The 13,482-nt window shown below is 46.5% G+C and overlaps 1 protein-coding gene across 2 annotated transcripts in view; it reads left to right on the forward strand.

Moving 5' to 3' along the window:
• SPIRE2 (spire type actin nucleation factor 2) overlaps positions 1–6,883 on the forward strand; it is a 43,374-nt gene extending 36,491 nt beyond the window's left edge. For both annotated transcript variants that reach the window (XM_040410601.1, XM_040410602.1), the window contains exons 11-15: positions 1,867–2,001; positions 2,940–3,007; positions 3,813–3,840; positions 4,953–5,068; positions 5,935–6,883. In XM_040410601.1, the coding sequence (XP_040266535.1) occupies positions 1,867–2,001; positions 2,940–3,007; positions 3,813–3,840; positions 4,953–5,068; positions 5,935–6,136 (549 nt within the window). In that variant the 3' untranslated portion in view covers positions 6,137–6,883. The remainder of the gene's footprint in view (positions 1–1,866; positions 2,002–2,939; positions 3,008–3,812; positions 3,841–4,952; positions 5,069–5,934) is intronic.
• The last annotated feature ends 6,599 nt before the right edge of the window (positions 6,884–13,482 follow it).

Consider the following 13,482-nt stretch of genomic DNA (forward strand, 5'->3'; position numbering starts at 1 on the left):
ACTGCCGAGACTAACTCCAATAGCAGTAATAAAGGAACAGGTACTTACCTTAGAAGAGAGAGGAGAACGGCAAGATTAAAGCTAGGAAATAGAAAATAGAGTTTATGGCCGAAAAAATAATAATAATAATAATAATATAATAAAAGAAAATATCAAGAAGTTAAAGGGCAAAACAAAATACTTAAAGCCAATCTAAATAAGTAAAATAGTAAAGGAAAAAAAAGAACGGATAGATAATATAAGGAAGGTAAACAATAGTCAACCATAATGATAATAAAATGATCGCAGACAGAAAAGTATAAGAGCCTAAGTCCAGCGCATGCGCCGACTGGGTCCCTGTGAAAAGTGACCTAACAAGAACCGAGAAACGCACAGAAGTCGAGAGAGAGGAAAAAAACATCATCTCCTAAGTCTAAATAGAGGCGTAGAAGTGACCCCTAACCCTACAATGATAGGAGTCTGAGTACTAGCGCATACGCGGACTAGGGATTTGCCAAAAGCAAACTAATAAGTATCGGGATGTGCAGAAGCAGATGGAGGAGAAAGCATTACTTTCTAAGTTCGAACGCAAGCGCAGAAGAGATCGTTAATATCAAAAGAAGGTAAGTGCAGAGACATGCGCGAGATGAAGGTAAGTATCGCGAGACCCAGCAGATCGATCGTCACTGCAGAAGGAGGAGAGAAGCAGAAAGGGGTCACATAGGGTTGTACCTACCTTATAGAATATATCTAAGAGTAAATATGATTGTCAATGATGTCAGATATAGGAGGTGATAAATAGATCTCGCCACGCCGATACATCGCACACTGCCCGATCCCCCGAAGATGCCAGGTAGCTGGCGAAACATGTCGGGGGGGCCGTGCACGAGGCAATTGTAATTACAAGGTGTACCTAACAAAGTGCAGCACATTGGGGGGAAAATGATATAATTACTGGGGGAGATCTGGAGCTAGGCGCGCAGCTACCAGCCCCAGTGAAGATACATGTAACACAGCACTGGAAGAGGGGGGCACCTGTTAGTTTTTTAACCCCTTATGGTTAGATAAGAACACTAATTTAATTTTATTTAATAAAAGCTAAGTTTTAATAATAAGAAAAACACATGGCAAGATGAGGCACCTAGTAGTCAATGACTAAATGTATAATTCATGGCGAGCTGCAGGCCTCAGAAATTAGACACATCCTCCGCTGGTCCGGGCACCTGGAGTGAAATCTGCTGCAGCCCCTGACCGGACTAGATTTCCAATATCATTGACCCCTGGAAAGGGGCGTAAATGTTAATGAATTTACTGGGGCCAATGGCCCGGCTCCTGCCACTTCCCAGAAGTTGCACGGGCGTTTAAAAAAGTTGCAAAATGGGGTCTCGCAGCTTTTAGCAAATGACCCCCTTATGCTTTGCAGGGCTAGCTCAGCTGAATGTAACGATTCATTTCACTTAGTAATTTTGTTGCTCCATTCTGGAAAAAAATAAGTGTTTTAATCTATATGCAAATGAGCCTTTAAGTGCACTGAGGGCGGAACCCAAGCCTCTCTGTGCACCATTGCTCCTCCCACTTCCTCTGCCAGCCCCTTCCTTTCCTTTGCCCTGTCAATCAAGGAGAGGGAGGGGCTGACAAAGGAAGCAAGAGGAGCAAGGGTGCACAGAGTGGCTTAGGCCCGCCCTCAGTGCACTTAAAGGATCATTTGCCTATGGACTGCAGGCACTTTTTCTTCCAGAATGAAGCATCAGCATCACTAAGGGAAAGGTATCATTACATTCAGCTCCACAAGGCACCGAGCCTGGTATAACAGTGAGTTTTCTGGTGGTGGCTTCGGGCGGCCATGTTAATGACGGTTGCATTACACCCGTGTGGTCCTTTCTGCAGGAGTTCAGTCACCCGGTGGACACGCTGGCGCTAACAGTAGAGGAGGTTATAAACGTGCGCAGGGTGCTGGTGAAGGCCGAGATGGAGAAGTTCCTGCCGAGCAAAGAGCTGTACACCAACCTAAAGAAAGGAAAGGTATGGAGGGCAACCCTCATCATCTTCACGTAGACTGGGGTTATAATTCCACACAGTATAAGGCCCCTTTCACACGAGTGAGTTTTCTGCGTGGGCGTGATGTGAACACACAGCACCCGCACTGAATTCGGACCCATTCATTTCAATGGCTCTGTGTACATGAGCGGTTTTTTTTCACGCATCAGTTCTGTGTTGCGTAAAAAAATGCAGCATGTTCTATATTCTGCGGTTTTCACGCAGAATAGAAGTGAATGGGGCCGCGTAAAAAAAAACGCATCGCATCCGCAAGCAAGTGCGGGTCCGATGCGTTTTTCACTGATGGTTGCTAAGAGATGTTGTTTGTAAACCTTCCGTTTTTTTTATCACGCGTGTGAAAAATGCATCAAAACGCATTGCACCCGCCCGGTAAAAACTGAACGCAATCGCAGACAAAACTGACTGAACTTGCTTGCAAAATGGTGCAAGTTTTCCTGAACACATCCGGACCTAATCCGTATCATTCATGTGCAAGAGGCCTAAGGCTCCATTCACACGTCCGTGGTGTGTTGCGGACCCGCAAATTGCGGATCCGCAACACGCCCGCCCGGCACCCCTATAGAAATGCCTATTCTTGTCCGCAAGCTGCGGACAAGAATAGGACATGTTCTATCTTTTGCGGAGCTGCGGACCCGAAGATCGGGGCCGCGCACCGCGAATGCGGACAGCACACTGTGTGCTGTCCGCATCCATTCCGTCCCCATAGAAAATGAATGGGTCCGCACCCGTTCCGCAAAATTGCGGAACGGATGCGGACCCATTTGCGGACGTGTGAATGGAGCCTAAAGAGGGGCTATCCATACAAGACATGCGCCCATGTGTCCCCCCTGTCACATCAGTGACCCCCCCTGGCGCAGGGGTCCCATAGATCGAGCATCATGGCGTTCATCCTTTATTCCTAGGTTTGCTGCTGTTGCCGGACGAAATTCCCTTTGTTCTCTTGGCCTGCCAATTGCCTGTTCTGTAAGAGGTGAGCTGCGGGATTATTACAGGGCCTTGTTACCTGAGGGCAGGAGGGCTGCAGTCACTGCGGGCGTACAGCAACGGATAGTAGTTAGGAAATGGGCAGCTTTGTGATTTTTGTTTGGAGGCCAGGTTTACCAAGTTTAAAGGGGTATTCCGGCCTGCAGCCATGTCGCCTATGCGCTGGAGAGGCGAGAAACGCTGGACCAGTGGGAAGCCCCCCGATTGCCAGAACAAGGGAAGCGGACCCCATGTTTTCCCCAACAGTATGATTTCATCTTGCTATTCTTCAGCACCATCTAGTGGTAACTTGTAGAATGACAGTCACTGGATTCTGACATCTTTTAGGGTCCATTCACACGTCCACATCCGTTCCGCAATTTTGCGGAAGGTGTGTGGACCCATTCATTTCAATAAGGCCGCGAATGATGCGGACAGCACACCCCACAAAAAAGATAGAGCATGTCCTATTCTTCTCTGCAGCCAGGCATTTCTATCCTAGTGCCGGCCATGTGAATGGACCCTTGGGCTGTGTTAACATATACGTTGGGGATGAAAGGATTCAAAAGCATGGTACGCTACACTTTTCCATCGTGCAGAGCCCAATAAAAAATAATGTATATATATTTTATTTTTTACAATGTCACTCTATGGTGACGGATGCCGCTGATCGCAGATTGGCATCCATTTACCTTATACATGAACACAACCTTATTTTCTTTCATAGATGATACATTTCATACATTATAAAGCCTTGAATACCAGATATTTCCAATGCAAAATATATTACCAATCATTTTGTCTATTTCTAGGTCCACTTGTGGCTCCTGTAGCGTTAAGGTAAGATTCCAGGTGGCCATCCTGCTTCTGTTGCACTACAATACCCAGCCCTCCTGTGGTTCGCATGGCAGATAGCTTGGCACTTTTCCTCTTTCGTATGCATGATGCATGTGGGTGGTCTACATAGCATTAAAGGGGTTTTCCGACTTTTTTTTATACTGATGACCCATCCTCTGAATAGGTCATCAATATATGATCGTGGGGGTCCGACACCCGGGACCCCTGCCGATCAGCTGTTTGAGAAGGCAGCGGCACTCGCAGTAGCGCCACAGTCTTTTTGCAGCTTACCCTAGGCCTAGGAGCAGCTCAGTCTTATTCAAGTGAATGGGGCTGAGTGCAATACCAAGCACAGCCACTATCTAATGTGCGGCGCTGTGCTTGATAAGCTGCGAGGAGGCTGCTGATTAGCGGGGATCTTGGGTGTCGGACCCCCGCTGATCAGATACTAATGACCTACCCAGATGATAGGTCATCAGTATAAAGAAAGTTGGAAAACCCCTTTAAGGCCTCATGCACATGACCGTATTTTGTATCCATGTCCGATCCACATTTTTTGCAGATTGCAATCAGACCCCTAAAAATTTCTATGTGTCCTTAAAAAAAAAAAAAGGACAGGACATGGATGTCCTCTGTGTGCTGTCCCCATTTGTGCGTCCGTTCCACAACTTGTCCTATTCTTGTCTGTATTGTAAGAATAGTCATAGTGATGGAGTGAGAAAAATGCGGTTGCTCATGGAAGTTGTCCGTATTTTGCGCATCTGCGGTTTGCGGACCTCAATATGGACAGGGTTGTGTGCATGCGGCCTAAACGTGGTTTTACGGTACACTGTGTAGTGGCCAGAAAATGCACTGCAAACTGTATCCTCCACCTGAACGAGGCTGAGCTTGCAGTACATTTTCCGACCACCAAGCAGTGTATGGCGCTGTGATAGATGGAGCCGTGGCACACTGGAACGATCAGCTGTCTGGTGGGGGGGACCAGGGGATTGGACCCCCAGAAATCCCCAGATCACATTTCTGATAATCCAGCACCTTGGCGGTCTGTATGTCGTCTGCTACGCCTAGTCGGCGTCCATTGTCTTTTTTTTTTCCAATTGTGTCTCTAATTACAGATGAAGCTTCCAGCCAAGAAGTTTGGGCACATTCCCGTCTACAGTGTGGGGTTTGAGAGCCCCCAAGGAATAATCGGCACGCATGGACACGCTCACAAAAAGCGGGACGCCTTCCAGTGAGTATCTGGTGCAGGTCCTTAGCTTTAAAGGGGTTCTCCTATATTGAGGAACATATAGGATAGGTTATCAATATCCGATCAGCGGGGGTCTGCTGTATGAGGAGCTATAGACAGCAGGAAGAGAGAGGGGAGACGTGCCCACCGATCTGATATTGATGACATATAGGTCATCCATGTAGGAAAGCCCAGAGAACCCCTTTAAGGGACTATTCACTCGCGGTAGGTTTGTTGCAGACATTTCTGGGAACTCTTCCGTTCCGGCTCTTGCAGAAATCCAGCCACTTGCACCATTGCATCCCATGAAATCTGCAGCGTGTGAATAGATCCTAAAGAAGAACCTACCACACACCACAAGACATTTTTTTTTTAAGAAGTTTTGTCTTGCGCTCACTGTCGCCCCCTGCTGAGCAACGCAATTTGTATGAGGAGGAGCGGTGGGAAGGGAACTGACAACAGTGCTGAGCACTTTTTAGGTTTAGGAGAGAAAGAGTTGTCGCCCCTTAAGGGCTCATGCACATGAATGTTCCGTGCATTGGGAACCGCAATTGGCCCCATCCGTACGGTTACCGCAGACCCATTCAACTTGAAAAGGTCCGTGATCCGGCAGTGCAGAAGCCGGAGAGAAACCCCACGGAAGCACTCCGTAGTGTTCCATGCCTCCTTCCGGATTGCGGACCCATTCAAGTGAATGCCCGTGATACGGAGTGCCCATATATTGCGGACCCGCTGTTTGCCGTGTGCATGATCTCTAGATTATTTATCTTTACTGTTGTAGTAATGCCCCCTGCAGACAAGAATACAGAAATCTTTGTAGGTGACCGGCGTCGCACCATTGCCTTAATGTTCTGCTCCTGTACGTTTAGGTCCTGCAGCGGCCTGTCCTTGAAGAATGTAGAGAGTCAGTTCCCCCACATCTACGCTCAGGGTTCCGCTCTGAAGGAGGTGTGTTCGGACTGCGCCAGCTTCATCCGCGATGTGGTCTGCTCCAGCCGAAAAAGCGTGGACATCCTAAACGCCAGAACGGGGTCCTCTCGTCCCCAATACAGGACAGTCAAAAAACTGTGATAAAATGCAGCCGCACCTTCCGCCCCGTCTCCGCCACTTCCTCGCGCCGACATAGGGCCCTTTGAGAAGGGGGCAGCAAGCATTAACCCATTCCTATATATACATATATACTATTTAAGCTTCCATTGAATGAACCGATCAGTGTAAACAGATGCCTTGAGGAGAAGATCGGAGTCGGGGAAGCCTTGACCTTCTCCAGTGTTGCTATAGGACCAGTGTTATGGTATTGGAGAGAAGGAGGAGGCGGTTGGGTTTAATTTATCGTAGCTTTATAGGCTCTAAGCCTCCAAGGACGGCGCAGGGTCACTGAGAATCTCTTAGGGTTCCTGAAAACCTGGAGCCGGTAGGTCTGCAGATCATACATCCACCTTACATTAAACGGCAAGGAAGAAATCGGTCTCTCTAGCGCCACCTACAGACCTATTTTACATACATTCCTGCAGCAGTCCCATTTCTGGTAATGGGGGCATATTAGGTAATTGCTATGAAAGCTGTTTCCTAAGGTATTTTGAATATGGTCTGCAACCTGTGGCTGACACAGATTTTGACATACTGGGACTTGTCGTTTTCCAGCAACTAAAGGGTCAATGGTTACAGAAAGAGCTTCAGCCATCAAGGTCAAGATAATAGGGGGCCGTATTGAGAGCACCCAGATATTAAAGGCTACGTACACCTTTGGGAGAATTTCTTTTTATTGTTGCATTGTACTCCTTTTGAGCAAAAAATAGCTTTTTTTTTTTCCCCCAACAGGTCTTTGTTAAAAATATTCAGCTGTTCTGTCGCAAAGGGTTAACGGTTTGTCTAGCGGTGCGAATCACTTTCATTTTTTGCCAAGCATTCTTCTAAGTAAGATCATAAGAGCTGTTAGGAAAGAGTAAAAATACAGATCCTGCTACTTGAGAATCTCAATGCTGTACAGAGAAAAGGGCTCAACATTTATAATAAGGACCAGTTGAAAATGATTGTTAGCCCAAAATGAGTAAAATGCAATCGTAAATTGCCCCCAAAGGTGTGCATAGCTTTTAAAGTGTACCTCTGGAGGTATTTGTGAATAACCCCACACAATGTTACTTATCTGAGGTCCCACCATGTGCTCGTTCACCAGGGCTATGGCCTGCTAGATACTTGAGTAACTACGTCTGTATTGATATTCCTTCTGCTGTACCCAGTGTGACCAGCAGAGGGAGTAGGTGGTCCCTGACAAGTCTTTCCAGAAGATGGAGATGTCACATTCTTGATAATATAGGCCAGGAGAACCGCTGAGATCTCCGTATCACAAGATCTCTGCTAAGAAGGATTTTGAGTGTCAATTATCTAGACCGACCTAAGCGACAAAAATATTTTTTTTGCTCTTTGGGCAGAGTTGTCCTTTGAGGCATGGACATTCCAGTTCACAGGGGGAGTTCAGTCACGCTCACTACCTGATCCTGACCCTGCTTAGTCTCTGCTGCATGTACCAACCTCCAATCCACCGGCCCTGAATTGCCCTTAATGCTGAACTTCCGTGGCAAATGTCTAAATCCCCTCCCCCGACTTCTTCTAGTTATATACAGACTATATCACTACTGCAGCACTGCTATATGGACTGCATATAAAGACACCGGACTCTTAATACAGAAAAGTACAGGAACGCCGACTGAGATTTAACCCCTTTGGCACTGGCAGAGCTGGTTGACCGTTGCAGGGCAACATTTCTCCGGCGCTCAGAACGTCCTTCGGTGGTTCAAATCCTATTTTTGTAAGAAAATAAAAAATAAAAGCAAAAAATGTAAAGACTGGATGATTGTGTAAATATATATATAATGTATATGTCTCTTGGGTATGTGCATCTGACAGCACTCGTCATAAGATGTCGCACTGCAGTAAAGATTGTCTTTTCTACATATATAGTGTTGAGTCCTTCTTGTGTGTGGTGACCTTGAGGACCTTGGATGAAGCTTGGTGGGCCTATGGTGATCTAGGGGAACATGTTAAGCCCATGTCAAGTTGAAGGTAGCAAAATTTTGGACAGTGATCCCCAGAGTGCCCCAACCCTTTAACAGTGACCTCCACAGTACCCCACCCCCTTATCATTGACCTCCACAGTGGCCCGCCCCTCTTAGCAGTGACGTCTACAGCACCCCACCGCCTTAACAGTAACCTCCAGAGCACCCTCCCCTTAAACACTGACCTCCACGTTTCCCCAAGTCAATAACAGTAACCTCCACAGCAGCCACCCCTTTATTAGTGACCTCCACAGTACCTTCCCCCTTAACAGTGACCTCCACAGGAACCCATCCCCTTAACAGTGACCTCCACAGTGCCCTGCCCCCTTAACAGTGACCTTCACAGCGCCTGCCCCTTTGACACCGACCTCCACAAAGGTTGCCCCTTTATAAGTGACCCCCACAATACCCTGCCCCCTTAACAGTGATTTCCACAATAACCCGCCCCCTTAACAATGACTTACAATGACAATATAGCAGCCTACCCCCTTTAATGTGACCTTCACAGCATTCCGCCACCATAACAGTGACCTCCACAACTCTCTCCGCAGCGCCCTGCCCTTTAAAGGTAACCTACAGCAGTGAAGAGAAATGGCTGGGTTGTTATGGAAACCTGGTGTAAAACTGTGTGTATGTCGAGACTGACGGACCTGCGAGCTTCTGTTGGCTGATAAGGATCATGTGACCGTGTGTATGGCAGTTGGGATATGAGTGAAGGACCTGAAGGCTTCTATTAGATAATGCAGGTCATGTCATGGTGCCATTTTTTTTGAGAATATCTCAAGAGCGGTACGTCCCATGGAGCTGAGACCCGGTCTAAAACCTTCCCGGACACCTGATGTACCCGTGTACCAAATGTGGTGCAGATTGGTCCAGTTGGCCGTGCATAAAGAACAGACAGACAGAAATTCATTTTTATATATATATATATATATATATATATACATACACTTAAACAACACAATGTAACTCCAAGTCAATCACACTTCTGTGAAATCAAACTGTCCACTTAGGAAGCAACACTGAGTGACAATCAATTTCACATGCTGTTGTGCAAATGGGATAGACAACAGGTGGAAATTATAGGCAATTAGCAAGACACCCCCAATAAAGGAGTGGTTCTGCAGGTGGTGACCACAGACCACTTCTCAGTTCCTATGCTTCCTGGCTGATGTTTTGGTCACTTTTAAATGCTGGCGGTGCTTTCACTCTAGTGGTAGTAGCATGAGACGGAGTCTACAACCCACACAAGTGGCTCAGGTATTGCAGCTTATCCAGGATGGCACATCAATGCGAGCTGTGGTAAGAAGGTTTGCTGTGTCTGTCAGCGTAGTGTCCAGAGCATGGAGGCGCTACCAGGAGACAGGCCAGTACATCAGGAGACGTGGAGGAGGCCGTAGGAGGGCAACAACCCAGCAGCAGGACCGCTACCTCCGCCTTTGTGCAAGGAGGAGCACTACCAGAGCCCTGCAAAATGACCTCCAGCAGGCCACAAATGTGCATGTGTCTGCTCAAACGGTCAGAAACAGACTCCATGAGGGCCCAACGTCCACAGGTGGGGGTTGTGCTTACAGCCCAACACCGTGCAGGATGATTGGCATTTGCCAGAGAACACCAAGATTGGCAAATTCGCCACTGGCGCCCTGTGCTCTTCACAGATGAAAGCAGGTTCACACTGAGCACATGTGACTTACGTGACAGAGTCTGGAGACGCCGTGGAGAACGTTCTGCTGCCTGCAACATCCTCCAGCATGACCGGTTTGGCATTGGGTCAGTAATGGTGTGGGGTGGCATTTCTTTGGAGGGCTGCACAGCCCTCCATGTGCTCGCCAGAGGTAGCCTGACTGCCATTAGGTACCGAGATGAGATCCTCAGACCCCTTGTGAGACCATATGCTGGTGCGGTTGGCCCTGGGTTCCTCCTAATGCAAGACAATGCTAGACCTCATGTGGCTGGAGTCTGTCAGCAGTTCCTGCAAGACGAAGGCATTGATGCTATGGACTGGCCCGTCCGTTCCCCAGACCTGAATCCAATTGAGCACATCTGGAACATCATGTCTCGCTCTATGCACCAACGTCACGTTGCACCACAGACTGTCCAGGAGTTGGCAGATGCTTTAGTCCAGGTCTGGGAGGAGATCCCTCAGGAGACCGTCCGCCACCTCATCAGGAGCATGTACAGGCGTTGTAGGGAGGTCATACAGGCACGTGGAGGCCACACACACTACTGAGCCTCATTTTGACTTGTTTTAAGGACATTACATCAAAGTTGGATCAGCCTGTAGTGTGTTTTTCCACTTTAATTTTGAGTGTGACTTCAAATCCAGACCTCCATGGGTTGAAAATTTTGATTTCCATTTTTTTATTTTTGTTGTCAGCACATTCAACTATGTAAAGAACAAAGTATTTCAGAAGAATATTTAATTAACTCAGATCTAGGATGTGTTATTTTTGTGTTCCCTTTATTTTTTTGAGCAGTGTATATACAGTTACAAGAAAAAGTATGTGAACCCTTTGGAATGATATGGATTTCTGCACAAATTGGTCATAAAATGTGATCTGATCTTCATCTAAGTCACAACAATAGACAATCACAGTCTGCTTAAACTAATAACACCCAAAGAATTTAATGTTGCCATGTTTTTATTGAACACACCATGTAAACATTCACAGTGCAGGTGGAAAAAGTATGTGAACCCCTAGACTAATGACATCTCCAAGGTGGTGTCAGCCAACTGGAGTCAAATCAATGAGATGAGATTGGAGGTGTTCGTTACAGCTGTCCTGCCCTATAAAAAACACACACCAGTTCTGGGTTTTCTTTTCACAAGAAGCATTGCCTGATGTGAATGATGCTTCGCACAAAAGAGCTCTCAGAAAACCTACGATTAAGAATTGTTGACTTGCATAAAGCTGGAAAGGGTTATAAAAGTATCTCCAAAAGCCTTGCTGTTTATCAGTCCACGGTAAGACATATTGCCTATAAATGGAGAAAGTTCAGCACTGCTGCTACTCTCCCTAGGAGTGGCCGTCCTGTAAAGATGACTGCAAGAGCACAGCGCAGACTGCTCAATGAGGTGAAAAAGAATCCTAGAGTGTCAGCTAAAGACTTACAAAAGTCTCTGGCATATGCTAACATCCCTGTTAGCGAATCTACCATACGTAAAACACGAAACAAGAAGGGATTTCATGGTAGGATACCACAGAGGAAGCCACTGCTCTCCAAAACAACATTGCTGCATGTTTACAGTTTGCACAAAAGCACCTGGATGTACCACAGCAGTACTGGCAAAATATTCTGTGGACAGATGAAACCAAAGTTGAGTTGTTTGGAAGAAACACACAACACTATGTGTGGAGAAAAAGAGGCACAGCACACCAACATCAAAACCTCATCCCAACTGTGAAGTATGGCGGTGGGGGCATCATGGTTTGGGGCTGCTTTGCTGCGTCAGGGCCTGGACGGATTGCTATCATCGAAGGAAAAATTAATTCGCAAGTTTATCAAGACATTTTGACGGAGAACTTAAGGGCATCTGTCCACCAGCTGAAGATCAACAGAAGATGGGTGTTGCAACAGGACAACGACCCAAAGCATAGAAGTAAATCAATAACAGAATGGCTTAAACAGAAGAAAATCCGCCTTCTGGAGTGGCCCAGTCAGAGTCCTGACCTCAACCCGATTGAGGTGCTGTGGCATGACCTCAAGAAAGTGTTTCACACCAGACAACCCTAGAATATTGCTGAACTGAAACAGTTCTGTAAAGAGGAATGGTCAAGAATTACTCCTGACCGTTGTGCACGTCTGATCTGCAACTACAGGAAACGTTTGGTTATAGTTATTGCTGCCAAAGGAGGTTCAACCAGTTATTAAATCCAAGGGTTCACATACTTTTTCCACCTGCACTGTGAATGTTTACATGGTGTGTGCAATAAAAACATGGTAACATTTAATTCTTTGTGTGTTATTAGTTTAAGCAGACTGTGATTGTCTATTGTTGTGACTTAGATGAAGATCAGATCACATTTTATGACCAATTTGTGCAGAAATCCATATCATTCCAAAGGGTTCACATACTTTTTATTTTAACTGTATACTCCGTATACGATGATAAATATATGCGTTCTATGGTCTGAATGAAAGTACTGAAATAAGGTGTGTGTATGGACCAGCACTTTTTGTAGGTTATGCTGCCATCTACTGAGCAAATGTATTGTCAGTGCCCACCGGTGCCCTGCTCCTTCTTGTGGGCACGGGTGCTGCGCTACTGGTGTCCTCTCCTTCTCCCTGGCCGCGGCACGGGACTTTTTTGTCCGGTGAAATAACAGCATTCCAAACGGAACAGACTCCGTTCAGCTCTATTCGGGTCGGTTTGGCACGTCCGTTACTTTCGTTGTTCTGCTCCTCTAACAAATCAGAGCAACAGAAATCTACATGCGGGTGTGAACGTGCCCTAAAAGGCACCAGGCTGATTTCCAACCATTTCATATGTTCTGGAGAAATGAAATCTGAGCTCTGATAAAGACAGTCTTGCGGTTATTTTAATTTTTTGAGGGCCTTTGTGGGTTAATCATCTCAGCTCTTCATATTCCGTGGACTTTCTCTACTGATAGTTTGCTTGTACTATACAATCCATTTCCACTGCATGGTGTAGGACAGCCCGCTTGGCTGTTTCCATAACCTCTTCTATCTGGTGGAGCCAAGGTATCTCAGCCTGGCACATGATCCGTTTTTTTTTCTGTTCTTCTGATGAATGAGAAGAACAGAAAATGAAGCAGTGATATGAACTCTCTCTAATTCGGTATTTGCTTTAAGAAGACAGATATACATGTCCAGATCAATATCTCATAGAAGAACCACATTCCACATCATGTAATCTTTACAGGGACAATCAGCTCTCCACATTTAGGCTCCTCAACATGCGGATCCTCAACACACCCGCCCGGCACCCCTATAGAAATGCCTATTCTTGTCCGCAGCTGCGGACAAGAATAGGACATGTTCTATCATTTGCGGAGCTGCGGACCTGAAGATCGGGGCCGCACTCCGCAAATGCGGATGCGGACAGCACACTGTGTGCTGTCCACATCCATTCCGTCCCCATAGAAAATGAATGGGTCCGTGCGGAACGGATGTGGACCCATTTGCGGACGTGCGAATGGACCCTTATACTGTATAACTGGGGGTCTTCACCTATTATACATCTCCAGTACTGGTTACTCAAGGATCGTCCCAGTATCTTGGCTACAGAGAAAAGAGACTCATCCGCATTAACCACTCAGTGGTTAGAAGTGATCATTACACTAGAGCTACACAACGACTATGATATCACTAGGATATCCATCTCTTGATGATCGGTGG

This window comes from Bufo bufo, chromosome 10 (genome assembly GCF_905171765.1).
Source record: "Bufo bufo chromosome 10, aBufBuf1.1, whole genome shotgun sequence".
Lineage (NCBI taxonomy): Eukaryota > Metazoa > Chordata > Amphibia > Anura > Bufonidae > Bufo > Bufo bufo.